The sequence below is a fragment of the Syngnathoides biaculeatus genome, chromosome 11 (assembly GCF_019802595.1).
Source record: "Syngnathoides biaculeatus isolate LvHL_M chromosome 11, ASM1980259v1, whole genome shotgun sequence".
NCBI classification, from domain to species: domain Eukaryota; kingdom Metazoa; phylum Chordata; class Actinopteri; order Syngnathiformes; family Syngnathidae; genus Syngnathoides; species Syngnathoides biaculeatus.
In genome coordinates, this window is record NC_084650.1 from 14,709,567 (window position 1) to 14,733,711 (window position 24,145).

A 24,145-nucleotide genomic window follows, 5' to 3' on the forward strand; every position below is an offset into this window, starting at 1 on the left:
GGTTATTATGCTTAACTAAAGAAATGCACAATTACACAGTCCAAGAAAGCAGGATCCCAAAAAAAAAATGAGAAACGGGATTCAATGACTATGAATCTCAGTATCGGAGTAATCCGGGATGCGGTGAGGCACACTCACTAACACAAAGCAACGAACTGGCAAACGCCAGTTCGCCAAAACTGCAACTTAAATACTTGGTCTAATCATAGCGCCTCATGCGAATCATCTGTGACCGGTGACAAGTGCCAGAAATGACACCGCCCAGAGGGGCGGCCCGGCCACGCCCCTCCTGGTAGTGCCCAAGCCTTGCCCATGTCAAAAACACAATCAAGACCTTTGCCCAAACGATTTATTGATTATCAAATTGCAGATTAAAAGGCCCTTTTGTAATGTAATTGTGTGGAATAATTTATGTTTTTTACAACACCCTGCATGTCTAGACATCGTCGACAAATCAAGGGACTAAACATCACTTACTGGCATTAAGCCGATTATTATTATTATTATCCAACCACGCCAACAAACACAATAACGCTCTGTTTGAAAATAAAAAGATGCATTTTCCATTTTTTTTTTTTTTGTGTGTGTGTTTGTGCGCGATGCAACTCACGTGCATGGCCAGGATGCTGCGGGGAATGAGCTCTCGGTACTGCCGGATGGTAAAGTGCCACGTCTTGATCCTCATCAGGTCGTCGAAGGCGAACTCCACGATCAGGCGACCCTCCGTGCAAACCTGCCGCAACGTTGTCACTCGTTAATGGATTTTGGGGAAAAAATGACGACCTCTGCCAAGGCTTTAACATTTGTCAGCAGTGAAAACAGCTGGTAAAGCGTTGGCCTCACAGTTCTGAGGTCCCGGGTTTCAATTCAAATTGAAAATTAAAGGAAAGAGTGGCATTTTGGATCGGTTCACATTTTCTGGTCATTTTGCTCATTTATGGTGTTTTTCAAAGATGAATTTGCCTTACAGATTGTTTTTCCCCGATTCCATCCATTCACCCGCTGTGCTAACGCTAACACTAATGCTAACGCTAGCGTCGCCCTAACGCTAACTCTAGCGGTAACAGTGCCAGACCGGTAAAAGTTACTTCCTCAGCGACCCCCCCCCCCCCCCCAAAAAAAAAAAACCAATAAGATTTCCAGAAGCCGTGCCCAAGAAATTAAAGGAAAGAGTGGCATTTTGGATCGGTTCAGATATTCTGGTCATTTTGCTCATTTATGGTGTTTTTCAAAGATGAATTTGCCTTCCAGATTGTTTTTCCCAGATTTCATCCATTCACCCGCCGTGCTAATGCTAACAGTAGCGTCGCGCTAACGCTAACTCTAGCGCCGGTTAAAAAAAAAAAAAAACATACCGGTAAAAAAAATAAAAAATAAAAATAAAAACAAATCACTGATTCACAGCGGTAACACGCTAGCGCAGCGCTAACAGGGCCGGACCGGTAAAAGTCACTTCCTTGGCGACCCCCCAAAAAACAAAAAGGTGTGCCCAAGAAATTAAAGGAAAGAGTGGCATTTTGGATCGGTTCATATTTCCTGGTCATTTTGCTCATTTTTGGTGTTTTTCAAAGATGAATTTGCCTGAGAGATTTTTTTTACCCCCAATTCCACCCGTTCACCCGCCATGCTAATGCTAACACTAACACTAGCCCATACATTTACCCATCCATCCATTTTCTGGGCCGATTATCCTCATGAGTGTGGTGGGAGTGCTGGAGCCAATCCCCAGCTATCTTTGGACGGAGGCAGGAAACACCCTGAACTGGTGGAGCCCGCATGTGTGGAGTTTGCATCCTCTCCCCGGTGCCTGCGTGGGTTTTCTCCGGGCGCTCCGGTTTTCCTCCCACATCCCCAAAAACATGCAGCATGAATCGGACCATCTAAATTGCCCCTAGGTGTGATTGTGAGTGTGACAGTTTGTCTCTTTGTGCCCTGGGATTGGCTGGCAACCAGTTCAGGGTGCACCCCGCCTCCTGCCCGTCGACAGCCGGGATAGGCTCCGGCACTCCCCGCGACCCTCGTGAGGATAAGCGGCAAAACATAAATGGATGGATGAAAACAATGAGTGAACAACTGCGACGAATAGGACCCCTGGCCCGAATTAAACAGGAAATCGGCCATTTTTGCTTACATGCATTTCGCATGCAGTTCGACAAACACCACCGAGGGAATTCGCCCCAAATGCACCACAAAGAGTGGGCGGAGCTTGGATTTTTACTAATTATTTTATTTTTTTTTTGGGGGGGGGGGGCGGAGCGAGGCGCGTTGGCATCGGTTGACGGTTCACATGGCGCGCAATATGGCCGGCAGCGTCGTTCTTGTTGATCCTCAGGAGAGCATCTGCGCTGGGGGGTGGGGTGGGGAGTATTGGGGGGGGGGGGGGGGCATTGATTAGAGCAAGTGTGTCTGCTGGGATTACATCTTGGCCGTTGCCATGCCGACTAATCAGCTGATTCTTTTTTTCTTTTTTTTGCACCGTTTCTCTCTCGCGAGCCGGTTGTCACGGCAACACGGCACGAGGAGAAGCTGGAGCGAGCGCCCCGGCGAGCGCCGGCTTCAGCGAAAGGGAGCCAGAAAATGTTCTCTTCCTTCATCGTTTCTCCCTCTCTCTCTCTCTCTCTTTCTCTCTCTCTCTCGCCTAATTGGCAACTCTGCCTGACCTGAACTTCTTTTGTCTCGAGCGTCAAAACAGTCTCACAGGATTATATACTTTTACGCTCATTTTTTTTTTAAATCTTTTATTTTTTTAAGCAATGCTGCTCCAAAGGAGGCCCACACACGGGAAGGAAGAAAAAAAAATACATAAAACACTTCATAACTGGTAGCAAAAAACAGGTTCAACTTTTTTTTTTTCCCCCCGGCAGGATTTTAGTAATCCAAGCTAATAATCGCTGAAAAGATCCAGTCGGGATGTTTTTGTTCAACATCCTAATAACTTAATACACCGTTATAAAATGTTTTCCTGTTTTTGTACAAATAGCATCATCGTGTCATCTAACTACAATGATCTCGAGAGGTTAGTCGAGGAAAACCGCCGTGGTGCAAAAGAGATGGGACAACACCTACGCGTGAGGCCCATAAAAAAAAAAAAAAAAAACTGAAAAAAAAACTACATTTAAATTGAAGAAAATTAACCAAAAATGTTTACGCATTTAGGGCGGCATGATGGAGCACATGCAAAGCATTAGCCTCACAGTTCTGGGGTCCAGTTTGATCCCCCGTGTGGAGTTCGCATGTTCTCCCCCCCGTGCCTGCGTTGGTTTCCTCCGGGGACTCGGGTTTCCTCCAACAACCCGAAAAACATGCGACATTAATTGGACACTCTAAATTGCCCCTAGGTGTGACTGTTTGTCTCAATGTGCCCTGCACTTGGCTGACAAGCCGGTTGACAGCCGGGATATGCTCCGGCACTCCCCTTGTGAGGATAAGCGGAGGATAAGAAAAATGGATGGGTAAACATATACGCACACATAAACAGTCAATTTTATGATATTGTCATTCCTGTCTGCTTGCATCGGGGCCAGGGTGGGACGGTGACGAGCGGTCCAGTAGATGGCGCTGTGGGGGAGGGGGAACGCTGAACGCACGTCCACTCGGGAATGTGGATTATTTTAATTGAGGGGACTGCAATGAAGTGGAATTGATGAAATTGAATCATTTTTCAACATTCAAAAGAGTTGATATATGCCATTTATCTGTTGCAGTCCCCCCAGCAAAAAAAAAAAAAAAAAAAAAAAAAACAGCACAGCAATTTGCAATGAGTAAATTAACACTGCAGTATTTTTAAAAAAAATTTAAGTACACAGTAATATCGTAATTATATGATGTGCAATGAATTATCATGATTTCATGCTTTAATTCAGTGGGTCTCCTTGTGATATTTGATCTTTGGCCACCGGGGGCAGTACAATACATGTGGATTTGATGACAAAACACAGAAGAAGACAGTTGCAGCTAAGGTTCGGTAATATTAATCATTTTTCGGAGCGCACACAGGTAAATAATAGATTCTTGTGAGTAATGTTGTATTTTCTGTCTGCATGCGTTGCTACCACGTAATGGATATTAGCTCCGTTAGCCCGTCTTTGGCATTCTGCACTGTGATTTGTTAGCCAACGTTATGAGGTGCGGTCAAATACCGAAACATTTAATAACTTGTTTCATATTCCGTTTGGTAATAAGCTTCAAGTGGGCATGGAAATGAAACGGTTGAAGCACCGTTTCGCAAACTTGTGCGTGTTGGGAAGTTCGCAGTCACGACGAAGACGAAAATTCGAGTTGTTCATGAGTTGAGGCTCAAATGTACACGTGTACATATTTATGGATTTGAACATTACAAACTGTGTGGTTAACTTAGCCTCTGCTAGCTCTTCGATAGCCAACATTACCGCATATCTTGAATCAGAATTAATTTCCCATTGTGATTGTGTAATTTCACATCTCGGCGGCATCTTTGCAGACACATAATATTTCACCCCCCAAATATGAGCTTTTTGTACAAAATCCAGCATGGATATTATCACGCTGATACTTTTTTTTTTTTTTTTTTTAAATCACAGGCAAATGCACAATGCTCTCCAATCAATTTACATGACGATAAATAGCCTCTGAAAAGCTGAGGGAGAACACCCCAGATTAAAAAGCGCTCTATTAAACGGTCGGCACACTGTCGCCCAACCCCCCCCCCCCCCGCCCCCCAACCTATTGATTTAGGACCGAGGGGGTTGTAAATCTCGCGCTCGGCGACTCCGAGACGAGGGCATCTCCGACGGCGACCGGCGCCAAAGGACAACACGGTGGCGCTCAATCAGTTAGCGACTCGCGAGCCCGGGCGTGGTTAAATCAATTTGGACAGTGCGAGACTTTGGCCGCGAATACAAATGACGCGACAAAAGTTGACGGAAATGCGCGACGGCGGGAATTATCGCATAACATTTTCATGCGATGATTTACATAGTCCATATTTAAGTCAAAAACTATAAAACTAAAGAAAAAAATAAAAATAAGCACGTTTGTTTGCAATTCAAATTTGGCACAAAATCCCACACTGCCCCCAAAATTCAATCTCCTTACATTTTTTTTGGTATGTAATTACAAGGTACTAATGTGCAAATGAACGTAAATTGGATGAAAATGTATTAATGTATTCAAAACCAACCCCAAAATCATAACAAAGGAAAATAACTGAAAATTTGTGTTCAGTGCACAATCCATTCCTGGAAATTGTTTTTTGTTTTACTTTTTATCATGCAAATGTAATGTTTGTTACTTTATGAGATTGTATTACAATCAAATGTAAAAAAAAATCTAAAAACTGATTTATATTATTCAATTTTACATGACCTTTGTGACTACTTAGCTGGACTTTCATGTAAATTAGTGTCAAGATGAGGAGATGATATTAGAAAACATTTTGTACCAATTTAAGTTTTGCTCAAAAGCCCAATATTTGAATGTAGCCCTAACCTTTTTTTGCATTTAATTATCATTTTATACAAAGTAGCATGAGGTTAATGAGCACGTACTACACAAAAATAGATTTAAAAAAAATCTATGGAGGCTTTCTGTGCAAATTAGGCTACAGTTGTTGAAATTATATTTAAAAAAAAAAAAGACTGAACAAATATGTACACAAAAGCCTACATTTGCAAACATTTTACTTTTGTACTTAAACAGTTGGGGATTTTTTTGCGGGGGGGGGGGTTCAAATTATGTTTTTACAAAAACTTTTTAGGGCTAAGTTGAAAAGATGTATAATTTCTTAATGGTCGTTATTACAATGTTATTACCAAGTTGTTACACTCAACCGTTCGCACACTGTCATTACACATTTATGCCACAAAACTAATTATGTATTACGACAGCATCGCGAAAAAAAAATTAAGAAGAAAATGAGACTAGGGTGAATTGCAATAAAACTCAAAATGCGCTCACGCCGCGAATGTGGAATTGCGGGCGAGAGACATTCAAAGGAAGAGACAAACAGAGAGAATGAGCGAGAGAAAGAGGAAGAGAGGGAGAGGGTGGAGGAGAGCGAGATGGGAGCTGGGGATGATTTCTCTAGGGATGAAGGAAGCGTGTGTGTGCGTGTGCATGTGTGTGTGTGTGTGTGTGTGTGTGTGTGTGTCGAGGGTGCGCATGGGGGTTTGGGGGGGGGGGGTTGGGATGAGAGGGGGAACGGTGGAGGAGAGAGAGCGGAGGGAGAATGAGTGAGCGAGCGAGGCAAGGCAAGGGGATGATGGGGGGGTGGGGGTGTTGAGGTGAGGTTGGGATGGTGCGTTGGGGGGGCGCGTAAGGGAAAAGCGAGGCGAAGCAGAGCTGATTGAGATTCGGGCCTCCGGAGCTGCAAGGCTCGGCGGCGCTGCTGGGAGCTGAGGGAGAACACGCTTGCTTATTGGAATTCTGCTTTTCTTTTTCTTTTTCTCCCCCCCCTCTCTCTTTCTTTTTCCTAATAAATTAATTATTCTCATCCAATTTAGAGCAAGATGAAAAGAGCGAGAGAATCACGAGGAGGGGGGGGGGGGATAAAAATGCAGCTTCGTGTTGACCGGGCCGGGGGGCACCGTGCTCTTATCTGAATTGGAATGTTATGTATTGTGTTAATTATCATTAGAGCGCTTGGTAAAATTGTTGCGTGGATATTTTTCTCATGCCAGATTAAAAAAAAAAAAAAAAATTGAGGGCGAAAAACAAAAATTGCTCATACTGGTGAAAACCGTGAAACCCTTGAAATTGGGGGGGGGGGGGGGGGGGATTCAGCCCCTGAAGCCAGGTCCAGATAGCATCGAGAACTCTGGTACGCGTGACTATCATGTGGTGACAAAAAAAAAGCCATTCCCAAGAAATTAAACACTGGCATTTTGTATCCGATCAGATCTTCTGGTCATTTGGCTAATTTTTGGTGTTTTTCAAAGATGAATTTGCCCGACAGACTTGTTTTCCCCTATTCCGTCCATTCAACCCCCATGCTAACGCTAACACTAACGCTAACGCTAATGCTAGCGGCGCACTAACAGGGCCAGTTAAAAAAAAAAACAAAAAAAAAAAAAACATACCGGTAAAAATCATTGAGACACGGCTCTAACGCGCTAGCACAGCGCTAACAGGCCCAGACCGGTAAAAGTCACTTCCTTGGCGCCCCCCCCCCCCCCCAAAAAAAAAAAAAAGGTTTCCAGAAGCGGTGCCCAAGAAATTAAAGGAAAGAGTGGCATTTTGGAACGGATCAGATTTTCTGGTCATTTTCCTCATTTTTAATGTTTTTTAAAAATGAATTTGCCTTACAGAGTTTTTTTTTTTTTTTACTCCAATCCCATCCATTCACCAGTCCATCAATTTTCTGAGCTGCTTATCCTCACGAGTATGGTGGGAGTGCTGGAGCCAATCCCAGCTATCTTTGGACAAGAGGCGGGAAACACGCTGGACTGGTTGTCAGCCAATCACAGGGCGCATAGAGACAGACAACAGTCGCACTCCCAATCACACCTACGGGCAATTTAGTTTCCAACGAATGCATGGATTTTGGGATGTGTGAGGAAACCGGAGTGCCACACAGGCGGGGCCGGGATTTGAACCTCGGTCCTCAGAACTGTGAGGCCAATGCTCTGATCAGTCGGCTACCGCCTTCCCCGATTCCTGCCCCACCCACAAAAAAATGAAAAATTCAGCCTCCAAAATTGGCTCCACTTAGCAATGTGACTTTTATAAGTAGAACCACCCAAAAAAAAAAAAGCCTCAAAAATCCATACAAAAAAAAAAAAAATCAAATCGCCCTGAAGTGTCACGAACTTCCGGTACGGGGCTGGACCCAAATGCAGGACTCCGAGACGAGGGCATGATGTTTGTTTTATTCAAAGCTGAGGTCATAGCAGTCCGAGAAGGCAGAGGCACAACAACGCTAGGCTAGGAGGGATCCAAAAGACATGCAGCAAGGTCTGATGACTTGTAGGCAAACTTAGAAACATGAACTAAGACGGGACTAAACTATGGCGGCACAGAATCGCTGTGACGAGGATAGCTCAAACTCCACTTTCTCTCGGCGGTGGAGATTCCTGCTGGCAGTGAACGCAACTCACTAACTCAAAGGCAACGAACTGGCAAACACCAGTGACAAAAACTCCAATTTAAATACCCGTCTAATTACGGTCCCAATGTGAAACAGCTGTGAGCGGTGCCAGGCGTCACCGCCCAGAGCAGTGGCGTGGCCACGCCCCTCTTGGCAGCGGCCAAGTCTTGCTCATGACAGGAAGTCGGCCATTGTGGGTTGAAATGACCATTTATTTTCTGGCCAATTTGGACCAGTTCCAGCCGTCTTTAAAAGCTAAACTTGACCTTGAGACGTTCCCATTTGTTACAAAATATAAGCCACACGTACAGTAATCTAGACAGATGGATGATGCAAAAAATGTAAAACATTTTAGTTTTGTCATTGTGTGTGGGCAAGAGCTTTGTGACAAAGGTCATAAACCAGCAAACTCTAATATCATAACACCACAAAATTGAAAATTTGGCACTGTAAACCATTTTTAATTTCAGTTTAAATTTGTTGGAAATTCCCCTCCACATAAAGAAAAGACAGGAAGTCAGCCATTTTGTTTCAAGCATATAATTTCGGCCTGTTTTGCCCACTCAAAAAAAAAAAAAACAAATTTAAATATTGTGTAACATGAATGGAGCATGAAAAAATGGGAGTTGTGTGTGTGTGTGTGTGTGTGTGTGTGTGGTGGGGGAAATATTTTTAATTGAAGCGCAATGCAATTTTGCCCCCCTGAGAAAACATGCTTTCCATCATAAATCAAAATTGAACACCTGACAAGGCCGCTCAAATATGTATATTAATAATCCGCAGGTGTGAGGTGAAACACAGAATAAAAAAAACACACACACACAGTGTCGACGTTTACCGGATGAAGACGCAACCAAGTCTATGATGACAGCATATGGGTTATGAATCATGTTTTATTTCGATTAAATATGTGTTAAAACACGGGTGTCAAACTAGAGGGCCGGGGGCCAGATCCGGTCCCCCGCATGATATTATGTGGCCCGCGAAGCCCAATCTACAGTGTCAATTTCCGTGATTATTGTAAAAACCAGTACCAACATTTCAAGCTGTCATGTATCATCAATGACAACGTTGAGATATTACAAGCATGAATAGTTGCAAAAACCGTGGGTCCAGCCTACCTTGGTGAACATGGGTTTCCCGTGCTGGGTGACCATGGTGCATTGGTCGCAGTCCAGCGTGATGCAGGAGTTGTGGAAGGACTCCTTGGAGTGCTTGAGGATGTAGTGCAGCTCGCTGACGCCACCCTCGAACACCGTGCTGAAGTAGCGCGGGATCAGCGTCCGGCCGATCGCTGCAGCGGGGACGAGTATGAAAGGGGTGGTCAACGGAACGCCGCTAGTGCTAACATGCTGATAGCTGCTAAAACGCGAATACGGACACGAGAATTCACCTTGAATAAAGGGAAAGAAAGGAATTTTACACGACTTCGTGCATCTACCCTTTCAAACGGGAATGGATCAAATGCTAACATGCTACTAGTATGCTAATATATATTCTATAATAATCTGTGTTTTTTTTGTGAACATCTTCTATCTATAAATAGAGAACGCTAAGACATCCCAAGAGTAACTCACAGAGTTGCCATGGTAACAAAGTAGGAAAGGGGTGGTCAACGGAACACCGCTAATGCTAACATGCTAATAGCTGCTAAAACGTGAATACGGAAGCGAGAATTCACATTGAATAAAGAGAAAAAGGAATTTTACACGACTTCCTGTATCTAGATACCCTTTCAAATGGGAATGGATAAAATGCTAACATGCTACTAGCTTGTCTGCTAAACTTTCCAAACAGCTAGTATGCTAATATCTATTATACAATAATCTGTGTTTGTTTCTGAACACCTTTTATAAATAGAGAACGTAAGAGTAACGCACAGAGTTGCCATGGTAACTTATAGCAAGACGGCCATGTTAGTATATAAAAAAAGCGGGAAAATGTTTATATTACGCCCAAATGAGAATGTGGGGGGCGGGGCGAGGGGGGGGGAGAAGGGGGTGGTGCTAGGGTCAAGCATGATTGCAGCTTGAATATCACACGTGTGCGGTTCTGCGTTGATCCATACACCGATCAGTGGAATTTGGAGGGAACCTATAAGTATTGACCATCTTGTGGGGCCTTGGTGCCAAGGAACTATGTTGGGGTGAGTTGAGGAGCTTCCTCTGGATAAATATAGTGCTTTGCCACAGTCTTGCCACATCTCGGTGGTGAACTACGCTGAAGTGACTTCACGGACTTCATTTAGACAAAAAGAAGTGCTTTGCCACCGTTCCGTGTCATTTCTGTGCTTTGGAACTATGTTAAGAGAGTTGAGAGCTTCATTTCGATTAAAAAGTAGCAATTTACCACAAACTCGGATGAAACGTTTACATGCTAAGAGTTAGCGAAAAAGAGAGCAACTTCAGGAAGATGTATCGGCATTTTACACCTGTAGTCAGTCACACCAAAGTTTTGAGTTACGCCCTGTAGTCGCATACCCTTTCAATAATGGATGTGATGCTAACATGCTAACAATCGCTATGCTAAAGTGACCTCTCGTTCAAATCGGTGCGACTCCAGCATCACTATATGCATGGTCTCTTCTGATCTACAAGATGTAAACTGGTCTGGTGTGTCGTTTTTCTGTTTTATACTTGTCTGCAAGGCGGGTAAAAAAGGTTAAAACGTCACATTAAAGCTTTTACCATAGCTGCAGTTTGACTTCAGAAGACTATTTCCATTTCTATTGCGACTTACGGAGGGGGGGGGGGTAATATCTCAATGTATGTGTGTGCATTTGTGCGCACGTGTGTGTCTGCGCACAGCCATGACTGGCATGTTTTTCCAACTCAATACAGTCAGGCATGGCTAAATAACACATACAGCGTTTGGCATCGTGAGCAGGAATTGGACCCCTCACGCTCCCTCGCTCTCTCGGTCTCTGCATCCCTCGCTCGGCCCGCACCGCAAAACAAAGTACGTCTCGCAATGGAGCTGACTGCTAATGAGCAGGAGCTCCAAGGGGGATGGGGGTTGGGGGCGGGTGGTGGGGGGGGATGAAAGATGGAGAGAGGGAGCGGTAGAAGGAGGGAAGATGAAAAAATAAGGGTTGTCAGCGAGTTAGGGAGGGACGGATGGTGCTAAGGAGAGAGAGAGAGAGAGAGAGAGAGAGAGAGAGGTGGCGAGGTGGAGCGAGGCCCAGAGTTTGTCTTGCCAAAAAAAAAAAAAAAAAGGCGTCACAATCAAACCCAGCGTGCGTCGCCGGGGGTGACAGAGTGATAGATGGCGAGTAATGGTGGCCACGCTGGGACCGTTTCAAGCTCTGCCGTCGTCGCTCGGATTTGGGTTTTTTTTTTTTTTTTTTTGTAGTACTGGAACCGGCTCGACGCAAGAACGAGCAGCTCGAGGTCCCCTCGCAAAAGCCCGCAGATTCTGGTGGACATGTCGGCTGACGTCCATTCAGGGACTGCGACTGTTACTTGACGGCGAAAAACTTCAACACGATCGTCAAAACTTTCAGTCCGAGTCAAGTTTCAACGTGGTCCGCTAAAACCACTTAGCGTGTAGTCCCGCCTGTTTTTGTAGGATACCGCTTATGGGTTATGATTTCACGAGGACTCAGAGGGATATTGTATTGTATCCATAGACACGCCCACCAAATTTCCATCCATCCATCCATCTTCTTTGCCGCTTATCCTCACGAGGGTCGCGGGGAGTGGTGGAGCCTACCCCAGCTGTCAACAGGCAATAGGCGGGGTACATCCTGAACTGGTTCCCAACCAATCGCAGGGCACGTCGAGACAAACGGCGTCACTCAAAAATCACACCTTTGGGCAATTTAATGTCGAATTAATCTTGCGTGTTTTTTGCACCACCCCCCTCAGCTCTTAAAGGGCTATACTCATAATTACAATGAGAGGAAACCAGAGTGCCGGAGAAGAGCCACGCAGCCACGGGGAGAACATGTAAACTCCACACAGGCGGGGCCGGGATTGAACCCGGGACCTCAGAACTGTGAGGCCAACGCTTTTACCAGCTGCTCCACTGTGCCGCCTCTTTTGTCATGTTATTGGCTAAAACCGGGCAATTTATTGTCCCAAATTAATGTTGCATGTTTTTGGGATGTGGGAGGAAACGGGGAGAACATGCAAACACAGACAAGCACAAACATCATTTATGAGATATGAAAATTTTAAATGCTGGGACATATTTTCACAGGAATCGCGGATTTTGACACCGATGATTTGCCTTTGCAAATGATTAGTTTTATAATGTTCTACAGCGGGGGTGTCAAACTCATTTTTGTCACGGGCCACATTGTAGTTAAGAGGGCCGTGATGGTGAAATTTATGAAATGTATTTATTTATTCCTGAAATGTATAGTTTTGGAATCAGAAATCAAGCGTGGTGCGTTTTTCAACCATTGTTCTAGTTTGATAGCACAAAAATGCTTACAGTAGCGCAACATTATCATTTATGATATATTAAAATTTTAAATGTTGGGACATATTTTCACAGGAATAACAAATTTTGACACCGATGATTTGCGTCCGCGGGCCACGTGAAATCATGTGGCGGGCCGGAATCCGGCCCCCGGGCCTTGAGTTTGACACCTGTGTTCTACAGTTGAGTCATTATTAGTGTTTGAACACATAACATATACATATAACATCATAACAAATAATAGTGGTGGCACGGTGGTAAACTGTTGGCCTCACAGTGCTGAGGACCCGGGTTCGATCCCGGCCCCGCCTGTGTGGAGTTTTTGCATGTTCTCCCCGTGCCTTGCGTGGGTTTCCTCCAGGCACTCCGGTTTCTTCCCGCATCCCAAAATCATGCAACATTAATTGGGGACAATAAATTGCCCGTAGGTGTGATTGTGAGCGCGGCTGTTTGTCTCAACGTGCCCTGCGATTGGCTGGCAACAAGTTCAGGCTGTACCCCCCGCCCCTCCTGTCCGTTGACAGCTGGGATGGGCTCCAGCACTCCCCGTGACCCTCGTGAGTATAAGCGGCGAAGAAAATGATGGATGGATGGAAGACAAGGAAGATATCAGTTGGTGGCTCGTTCACCAATCACTAAAAGACCCCACAGAAGAGCAATGAAGGACAATGCATTGGCCATCATTTTTTTATGATTATAATTATTTCTTGACAAGTAAATATTTTACGTAATATTTGTGTACAGTACAATACCATTAAGTGAAAATGTTCTTTTTTAAAAAATGAATGTGGGGTGTTTTGCGAGTGAGCAGGAAACGGATTCATTGCATCTCCATTCATTTCAATCGGGAGAGATTACTTGCGAGAACACGTTCGATAGTACCAGAACGTATTAAAACTTGTATCTCGAGCCGCTACTGCACGCGATATGAATTACACTGGGACAGCATATCTCACTTTTTGTGTAGTCTTTCCCCTGGCTGGCGGGCTGGCGGGCTGGCGGGCTGGCGCGCCTTCAGAGATGCGCGATAGCTGGCACGTGCTCAGGAGGGAAGACAACGAGCGGCATATGCCTCTCAAGTAATGTGTATCCAAACATGCAATTTACAAATAATTAACGCCGTGTTAATTAGTCACATTAATTCACGCCACTTTGTCGAGATTGTTCCCCCCCCCCCCCCCCCAAATTCCCCACCCGCTCCGCCCCATCCCACCACCACCGGCGGTGCCCAGGACTCCTGCCAGCAACGTCAGCCAGCCAGAAAAGACGTCAGGAGCCCTTTTTGTTTGCGCTCTGAATAAAGAGAGGCCGCTCGCTCGCACGCACGCACGCACGTACGTACACGGATGGTACACAAAAGCTCGTACACTACATTCAGCGTGCGTTTAAAAAGTACGGACGCTGCACACACGTACACAAAACAAACCGAGGCGAGTGCACGAGAGTCCCGCTGGCAACAAATACATGTATCATTTACAGGAGGGGGGAGGGGGAATTGTGGGGGGGGGGTATATACACACAAAAATGCGTTCATACAAATAAAAGTCCTCATCCGATCCGAAGTAAATAAATCATGTTTGTGGAAATACGATATACACATTTGACAATCAATGTAGTTTCATTTAGCTGCCATGTTGCACCTGCTGGCACATAACATCGGTGCCAGGGGGTGGACCCAAATGCAGGACCCCGAGGCAAGGGCATAATGTCCAGCAGGTTTTTATTTCAGAAGCAGCGTCCGCAACCGGTGACCAAATACACAAATACACGGTCAATTAACGTGCCAAATGCGCAACGGCTGCGACGAGGGCCGGAGGTGGGACCGCCCGGGGGCGGTGACCGGGCCACGCCCCTCCTTTACTTGCGATGGTGAAAATAGAAGCACATCGCAATTTAGCGCTGTCCATCTTTCGATTGATTAGCCATGTTGCACCTGCTATCACGTAACATCGGTGCCAGGGGTTGGACCCAAATGCAGGACCCCGAGGCAAAGGCATAATGTCCAGCGGGTTTTTATTTCAGAAGCAGCGTCCGCCACGCCCCCCCCCTTTACTTGCGATGGTGAAAACCATTTTTCGAGTTATTAGCAATGGTACCAGACCTGAAGGACAAGTTCATTTTTGAAGAAACTTGCCAAAAAAATATCCGCTTTTAACAAAAACAACCGACATCTTGTGTCTTTTCACGCGTCGCTTGGGTCTACCAAATTTCAGGTTGTTCGGTAAAACTGTCTCCAGGGGGGAGTATTTTCAAAATATTACAGGGGGGGGGTTGCTACTTTGAATACATTTTGACAATAAAGACATTTTCTTGTGGTACTGTGGATGTGTCTTTGTAATATTTCCTTAGATTATTATTTTTGTTAAAGCCATATATGGACCTAAACCACTGACGCGTATGGTACAAATGTCACAATAAGCCGCTGCGCTTTGAGCTATCCACACACGCATATAGGTACAGACGCACATACCAAGAGTATAGATACATATTGTACATTTAGAGTCATAATGATGCGCAGAGGGAGGGGAAAGGCTGCCGGGCGAACAACAAGCACACCCACAAGCAAGAAACACAAAGATCATACTGTACATCCCATAATACACATACTGTACACAAGAAATGAGTTTAGCGTCAAATATGACAGACCGTGTAAAATCATTTCTGTGTTTTTGTTTCTGAAGTGTTGAAAACGGCAAAGAATTTAGTAGGGAATTGGTGAGATGCAGTCACCAGCATCTCAGTTCTACCGATTATTTGGGTGGGGCGGAAAAACAAGGCCAAATACACACTTGGGATTTAGTCAGCCCTCCCGCGCTAGAAAAGTACAGAACGGCGTTTTCCTCGGTGGCTATTTGGCACAAGAGCACATTATTGAATAACTTGGCCCATTTCTACCTCTACAGCATGCGGTTAGCCATAAAGCTATACCCAAAATGCGTTTAAAAAAATTAAAAAGCAGTACACAGAGCGAGGCGATAGTGAATTTGATACCTCCGCTGCCGGTTTGCAAGCCTGCGAGGGGCTAACAGTCACTATCAGCTATCTAGTAGCACAACAAAGAAATCAAAGGGAACGTTAGCTTTGACATTCACTAACCTGTGAGCTCACAGCTAACATGCTAGCGCTAATAAGATAGCAAATGGGCTGCAGCACATTATTTATTAACTTGGACCGTTTCTCCCACTACAGCATGCGGTTAGCCATCAAGCTATACCTAAAACTTTTAAAAAATAAAAAAAGCAGTACAGAGAGCGAGGCGATAGTGAATTTGATAGCTCCACTCCTGGTTTGCAAGCCTGCGAGGGGCTAACGGTCACTATCAGCTATCTAGTAGCACACAAAGAAATGAAAGGGAACGTTAGCTTTGACATTCACTAACCTGTGAGCTCACAAGCTAACTTGCTAGTGCAGTAATAAGATAGCAAATGTGCTGCAGCACATTATTTATTAACTTGGACCGGTTCTACCACCACACCATGCGGTTAGCCATCAAGCTATACCTAAAACCTTTTAAAAAATAAAAAAACGCAGTACAGAGAGCGAGGTGATAGTGAATTTGATAGCTCCACTCCTGGTTTGTAAGCCTGCGAGGGGCTAATACCCACGATAAGCTAATAGCTAATAGCTGCCAGTAAACTTGTTAACCAACGCTGGCTCCATTCAATGTTCCACAGCCTCGCTCTATGCAAGGCGCGTAGATCCACACAACAAAGACAAAGTTAACTGTGACATTCACTAATCTGTGAGGTCACAAGCTAACATGCTAGCGCGATAATAAACTAGCAAATGTGCTGTAGCACATAATTAACTTGGACCATTTCTACCACTACACCAATGCGGTTAGCCATCAAGCTATACCCAAAACTTGTTAAAAAAAATAAAAAAAGGCAGTACAGAGAGCGAGGTGATAGTGAATTTGATAGCTCCACTCCTGGTTTGCAAGCCTGCGAGGGGCTAATACCCATGATAAGCTAATAGCTAGTAGCTGCCAGTAAACTTGTTAACCAACGCTGGCTCCATTCAATGTTCCACATCCTCGCTCTATGCAAGGCGCGTAGATCCACACAACAAAGACAAAGTTAACTGTGACATTCAGCAACCTGTGAGGTCACAAGCTAACATGCTAGCGCACTAATAAGCTAGCAAACGGGCTATAGCACATTATTTAATTACTTGGGCCATCTCTACCACTAGAGCATGCGGTTAGCAATCAAGCTAAATCTAGAACCTGTTATAAAGAAAAATTAAAAAGCAGTACACAGAGCGAGGTAATAGTGAATTTGATAGCTCCACTGCCGGTTTGCAAGCCTGCGAGGGGCTAACAGCCACTATCAGCTGGTAGCTAGTAGCTGCCAGTCAACATGTGAACCACCGCTGGCTCCATTCAATGTTCCACAGCCTCACGTAGATCCACACAACAAAGACAAAGTTAACTACGACATTCACTAAATTGTGAGCTCACGAGCGAACATGCTAGCGCGCTAATAAGCTAGCAAACGTCCTATAGCAGTGGCGAGGTCGCGCAATACATCAGCAGCGAGCGACAGCTTAGAGGTGGGCCCTATTTTTTATGATTTTAGAGCCTCACTTTACATACTTTGCAATATTTTTGTTTATTTCAATTAGGCAGGGTCTTAGTTGTCATGTACCCAATTTAGTTTCACTTTAATTTAATTTAATTATTCATGAGGTATACTTCATTTGTTACAATGTTCACGCCATCGCATATCCTGAAGAGAGATTTTGAGGCATTTCATCCAAAAAGTAGCAACTCCGCATATTCCAGAATTAGTTGCCTAAATATAGTTTTTAAAATGTAGTTTAATATTATAACAATTGAATTAAAAAGTGAAAACTGGGGGCAAATCTCACGAGACACTATATGTTACCAGAATACATTTTTTAACAAAGATAGAATAATTGTAGTAAATAATGAATCATTTTTTGACCACTTCCCTAAAATATGATAAGGCACAGTGGTTGGGAATCACTGATCGAAAGGCTGAACTCCCCAAGCGTGTTTTGCTTTATTTTCGGCTTATTTGAATTAGTTTTTTTTTTTTTTTTTTACAATACACAATACAGTATATTGTTAATATCTAGTACGAGTATTCTATAAATCGAATATCAGCGAAAACCAATTAATTTTCCCGAGCGCATACCAACGTCAATAGCAAATGGTCGGTAGCATAATGGCTAATGACTAGCATTGACAAATATAAGCAAACGCATTACAGGAGCAGGAACAACACAATGGATCAAGAATCTGGATGAGGTCTATTGATTTTCATTTTTTATTTTTTTTTACAGTGCGAGGCGTTGTGTACAAACCCGCGCGCCGTTCGACCTACGGTGCGGCCTGTGATCAATATGCTAAGCTAAAAATAGTCCCGCAAATCGATGATTAGCCTTCGGCATTTGCCGGTGTTCTTGCGCGGCGGGACGAGCGAGGCGGGGTCGAAAACCGGACTGACGTATTGATCGGCCCCGGCTCAATCGACGATCGAGCCGGTTCCGCCGTCGCGGCCCGAACGGGAAAGGAGGATCCGAGCGTCACTGGCGCAATAATTAAGTGGACTCAAGTTAAAACTTCGGCCTGCCTCTGGGCGACCCGTCGAACTTGGCCGCCGTGTTCAACGGATGAAAATCAACATCTTGGAATTTGGCGTCTGCATTTGTCGAGCATTTCCGGCGCAAATTTGGTAGCGATCAGACAAACTGGCCCAAATTACAATAAAACGGCAGATCCAGACCAAAATTGTAGACTTCCACTCTTTTCTGGCACGACTTTGAGTTCACACGATCGACAAATGTTTTTGTTTTAGAAGAAATCTTACAAGTTCTCTTTGACAAATTAGTCGGTGAAGGACTCCAAGAAAAGCGCAACGTTACCTCAAAGTGGTGACTTCAATCCAAAATGGCAGACTTCCCATGTCTTTTTGGTCTTGGTTTCTCGAGAATTTTCCGGGGTCTCCTCAAGATCGAGATCCCAACCAAATTTTACAGTCTCCAGGGGATGAATATTCAAAATTGTGGAGGAACCTGTTAAAGTTTCAAAATAACCCTAAAATGGCGGATTTAAGCTGAAACGGTAGACTTCCTGTGTTATCTTGGTCTTGGTTTCTTGTGAATTTTCTGGGGTCTCTTCAAGATCGAGATCCCAACCAAATTTTACAGTTTCCAGGGGATGAATAGTCAAAGTTGTGGAGGAACCTTGTTGGGGTTTTAAAACAACCCTGAAATGGCGGCTTTAAGCCAAAATGCTAGACTTGCTGTGTCATCTTGGTCTTGGTTTCTAGTGAATTTTCTGGGGTCTCTTCAAGATCGAGATCCCAACCAAATTTTACAGTCTCCAGGGGATGAATATTTAAAGTTGTGGAGGAACCTGTTAAAGTTTCAAAATAACCCTAAAATGGCGGATTTAAGATGAAACGGTAGACTTCCTGTGTTATCTTGGTCTTGGTCTCTTGTGAATTTTCTGGGGTCTCTTCAAGAACGAGATCCCGACCAAATTTTACAGTCTCCAGAGGATGAATGGTCAAAGTTGTGGAGGAACCTTGTTGGGGTTTTAAAACAACCCTGAAATGGCGGCTTTAAGCCAAAATGCTAGACTTCCTGTGTCATCTTGGTCATGGTTTCTTGAGAATTTTCCGGGGTCTCCTCAAGATCGAGATCCCATCAAATTTTAGTCTCCAGGGGATGAACATTCGAAGTTGCGGAGGAACCTTGTAGGGGTTTTAAAACAACCCTGAAATGGCGGCTTTTAGCCAAAACGGTAGACTTCCTGTGTCATCTTGACCGTGGCTTCTTGAGACTTTTTGGTGGGTCAACTTGTGATATGATCCACCAGATTTCACGAGTCCAAGTGGAACCGGCTTCAAGGGCTGAATTTCCCAAAACTGTTACTATGTAAATGAAAACCACAAATCCAGAGGAATACTCAGAACTCGCAGGGTCCTCCTAGACACACGCACACACATACATACGCGGTATATGCGCCAGATTGTGGGAATCACTGCCCAGAACATGAAATATTCATTGGTCATAAAAGTTTAATTCCTTCTCTGGTCGTCTTCTCTGCATACTTCCTGTCATCAAAGCTGGCATCTTGTGTTTTTTTTTTTTTTGTCAGCTCAACAACTTTGCTACCGGAAAAACAACAACACCTTTAATTCAACCAATCAGAAGGTCTCCTCGTGGATGAAATATGTTAATTGATTCCTTTCCGATTAAGATGTCAAAAATCAGATTTTTTTTCGTTACTTAAAAAAGCCTATATAAAAATGTTTCTCAACATAACTCGGATTTGAATAAGCTAATGTTGAAAACAAATAAGGTTTGCAACTTTATTAATTACTAAATTGACAACCTTAATTTCCAACCCATGATTTGCATCTATCATAATTTCCAGCCTACAAGCTGCCAATGTTTTCACACGCTTTCAACCCTGCGGTTTATTGCCGTGATGCGGCGCTGGCGTTAGCGCGGCGTTAGCATTAGCGTGGCGGAAGCGTAAGCGCGGCTAGCGTTAGCGCACCTGGTTTATAAGCCTCGGGACACAGTGTTAGCTAGATAGCGTTAAACTCTTTCTGTGTACCGAGGCTTATGATCAAGTGTGTAGGCCCGGAATTACGGTACTTTGGAAACGCTAACCATGACTTGACGTAATAATTTCTCACACTGATGTCAAAAAGAGACCCCGACTTGACACCCTAACCCAAGTTTGAAACCGCTACCCTGACTTAAAACCCAATCCCAGACTTGAAACCGCAATTTTTAGCAATGACTTCAAACCTCAGCGCTAACCCTAATTTCACTCTCTCTCTTCACGTTTAGTCCCCCCCCCCAAAAAAAAATTGATATCCAATTCAGTCACGTTTAAAAAAAGAACAGACTTTTCTTCCAATTTCTGCCGTCTTTATGTCCATCCGGGAAGTTTTCCATCCAATAAGCTGCTTTAAAGCCTCAGAATGTGCTAACAAAACCAAAAAAAAAAAAAAGGCAATTTAATCTCGCAGCGGCAAGGAATTAACGTGTGTATCCAGGAATTATTCTCCAAATCCTTCTTTCCACGAGGGGGCAATTGGAATTGTGTGGAGTGTTAACGAGTTTGAACGACCCTTGTGAAAATCTCGAGGTGGTCTAACCCCTCCACGAAAGACCACTTAGCCAATCAGAAACCTGAACAACTTAAAAAAAAAAAAAAAAAACAGGATAAGAATTGTCTTTTTCTGGAGCGTCAAGCCTGGAAAACAGGCTAATTGACTTCTTGTGCATGCTACGCTAATGAATATTGAATATTAACCCTAAATTAATCACCCTCAGCAAGTTGAAACCCGAACCCAAGTTTGGAAACCCTATTTTGAAATGCTACTTTGAAACCATTACACTCTCTTGAAACCCTAATTTACAACTTGATTGTTTTTCCTCAGGCGTGGTGGTTTCTTGTATACTGCTGCTGTTTTCGCAAATTTTAATTTTCATAATGTTCTACAGCACGGGTGTCAAAGTCATTTTTGCCGTGGGTCACATTGTGGTTACGAGGGCCGAAACCATAGAAATCCTGAATCGCCTCATCGTATTTACGCATGAAATTTATGATCGCGTTTTGGAATCAGAAATCAAGCGCGATGGGTTTTTCAACCATTTTTCATGTTTGGTAGCACAAAAATGCTCATCGTATCTCAACAGTATCATTTATGATAAATGACAATTTGAAATGCTGGGACATATTTTCACAAGAATCGCGAATTTTGACACCGATGATTTGCCTTCGCGGGCCACATGAAATCGCGCGGCGGGCCGGATCCGGCCCCCGGGCCTTGAGTTTGACACCCGTGTTCTACAGTTAAGTCATTATTAGAGTTTTAACAAATATAATACACATATAATAACAAATTATATGACAAAAGCGGCGGCACGGTGGAACTGTGGGTCAGCTGGTAAAGCGTTGGCCTCACAGTTCTGAGGACCCGGTTTCGATCCCAGCCCCGCCTTTGTGGAGTTTGCCTGTTCTCCCCGTGCCTGCGTGGGTTTCCCTCCGGGCACTCCGGTTTCCTCCCCACATCCCAAAAACATCCAACATTAATTGGACACTCTAAATTGCCCGTAGGTGTGGTTATGAGTGCGACTATTGTCTGTCTGCATGTGCCCTCCGATTGGATGGCAACCAGTTCAGGGTGTACGAAAAGATAGCGCTGGGATTGACTCCAGCACTCCCCGCGACCCTTGTGAGGATGAGCGGCAAAGAAAATGGATGGATGGATGGATGGATGACAAAAATAAGCGGCAAAGAAAATGGATGGATGGATGGATGGATGACAAAAATATGCAAACTCACCTTCACGGAGGATAATATGAGTTTATGATAAAAATAAATTTTCATTCTCAGTGGGTGACATTTTTTAATTTTTTGTACACACAATGCAAATTTTCCTGGCTGACGTAGTTTGAAGGATTTATTTGGGTTAAAAATGGCAATTTGTGTTTTTTTTTTTTTTTTGCGTATGCGCGTCATAAGGCACAAAAAAAGTGAACCATCCGTTTTAAGCGTCAAATGGCATCACGCATGTTGCCGGCTAGTTTCGGTGGAGCGAACCGAATGTTGGAAGGAAGCGAGGGATGAGGGTGAAGGTGCGACAAAAGTGGGAGGGGGAAAAAAAAAAAACATGAGGGAGAAATAAAGATGGGGGGAGGCGGGCTGGGAGACGGAGGAAGGGGGGGTGAGGCAAGGGGAGGAAGTTTGTCCCCTTGAGGGCAGCCCTCATCCCCTCTTCACCTCCATCCATAATTCAACAGTGCGAGGGGGGTTGGACGGGGGGAGGGGGGGGTGTTTCCTGCACTTACCCCCCCCTTGGGAAACGGTAGGGATAGATGTACCCCACCGCCCCCACCCCCCTTCCTTTACCCCAACCCCTGATAACCAAACGGCAGCACCACCCAAACACCCGTAACGCCGTGTATCACTTTCCCCATAAAACAGTCATCGTGAGGGGACTGCTGTGACAAGGCGTCCCCACGCTGTGTCGTTCAATACCGACACACACGCGTGCTCCCCACGCACACAAATTCCCGCAGAAGTCTGAATCAATGATAATGAGCACCGCTTGTCTCTGTTTGGTCTCTGATAATCAAGCTCTAATCTGAAAGGGCCAATGATACCTGGCAAAGTACCCGCCAGTGTGTGTGTGAGGGGGTCAGGGGGTGGTCTTAGGCCATCTTGGTTGATGAACAACCCCCCCAACCCCCACCGCACCCACTGTCATTCCCTGGATGCTCAGAAAAAAAAAAAAAAAAAATTGTATACAGGCGGCACGGTGGTGTAAACAGTTTGAAAATCGGCCTCGCACTGCTGAGGACCGGGGTTCAAATCCCGGCCACCGCCTGTGCGTCTGCGTGGGTTTTTTCCGGGCTGTCCGCTTTCCTCGGGTGTGTGTTCTGCTTGTAATTATGAGTATACCCCTTTAAGAGCTGAGAGGGGGCGGTGCAAAAACATGCAACATTAATTGGAAACTCTAAATTGCCCCGAGGTGGGATTGTGAGTGGGACCGTTTGTCTCTACGTGCCCTGTAATTTGGCTGGCGACCGGTTCAGGGCGCACCCCGCCTGCTGCCCGGAGATAGCCGGGATGGGCTCCCTTGTGAGGATAAGCGGCTCGGATAACGAATGTCTGCACGCAGCTGCGCTTTGCGTGGTCAACAACGTGAGTCATTTATGGTTACCATGGCGATCCAAGTCCGCATAACCTTCAAGGAAGTGACAGTTGTGCGCACACACATGCACACACGCAGACACACAATCTCCTAACGAAAGCCCGAATTGGAAACTCGGCCTTCAAACCCAAAATCCAAATCCTAACACATCCGTAAAACCTTCATTTGAAGCCCAAACCTAGACCCAAAACCCTTGAAAAAGGTTTAAAGCCCAAATACGTGAACCAACCTTTTAACCTTTATTTCCAAGCCAGGACTGGCTTGGAACTCCCAATCCGTAACCCGAACAAGAACACCTAAACCTGCATTTGAAACCATAATTTAGAATGAATCTTTCCGATGGCGATCTTAAACTCCGCCCCCTTAGCCACATCCCACAAGCTTCCAAAATGGCGACCGAACAGAACGTGTTTGAAGTCGATTCTCTATCGCGTATTCCAGATAATATTGCGGTATGTTTTTTGCCAAATGCGTCAGACTTGCCCAAGAGAGTTCCACAGAGAAGTCTCGACTATTTCACGCAAGGATATGTACAGGGAATTAAGATTCTGGACGGAGCAGGACGCAATGTCAGGGTTACAGTGAAACGTTGGCGATCGACGCCTCACAAACTTCATATTGACATCCAAAGGGATTAAATAGTGGAATCGTACTACGTACTTTTTACTTGGAAAGATCCCAAGTCATCTGTGTTTTAGGCTTTGGAAACTGAACCAAGCGGGCCCCTTGTAACCTAGCCGGATATCTTTCATCGAAACTGCACGTTCCCCAAGCGCATCTGAGGACCATTTTCTTCGTAACATGAACTTTTCCAGGCGCACGCTACTGACAACCGGGCATTGCTTGTGGGACAATACGGCGAGAGGGGGCGTGTCAAGACAGAATGCGGCTAATCTGATTGGCTATCATTGTACGAGTGATTGACAGGTCGGAAAGGTCCATTGGA

General features: G+C 44.8%; 1 protein-coding gene across 6 annotated transcripts in view; it reads right to left on the reverse strand.

Annotated features, from left to right (window-relative positions):
- The window catches only part of ldb2a (LIM domain binding 2a), an 84,879-nt gene that overhangs the window by 25,952 nt on the left and 34,782 nt on the right, over positions 1–24,145 (reverse strand). For all 6 annotated transcript variants that reach the window (XM_061835057.1, XM_061835056.1, XM_061835055.1 and 3 more), the window contains exons 3-4: positions 9,184–9,356; positions 611–733 (exon numbers count right to left, since the gene is read on the reverse strand). In XM_061835057.1, coding sequence (XP_061691041.1) covers positions 611–733; positions 9,184–9,356 — 296 coding nt within the window. The remainder of the gene's footprint in view (positions 1–610; positions 734–9,183; positions 9,357–24,145) is intronic.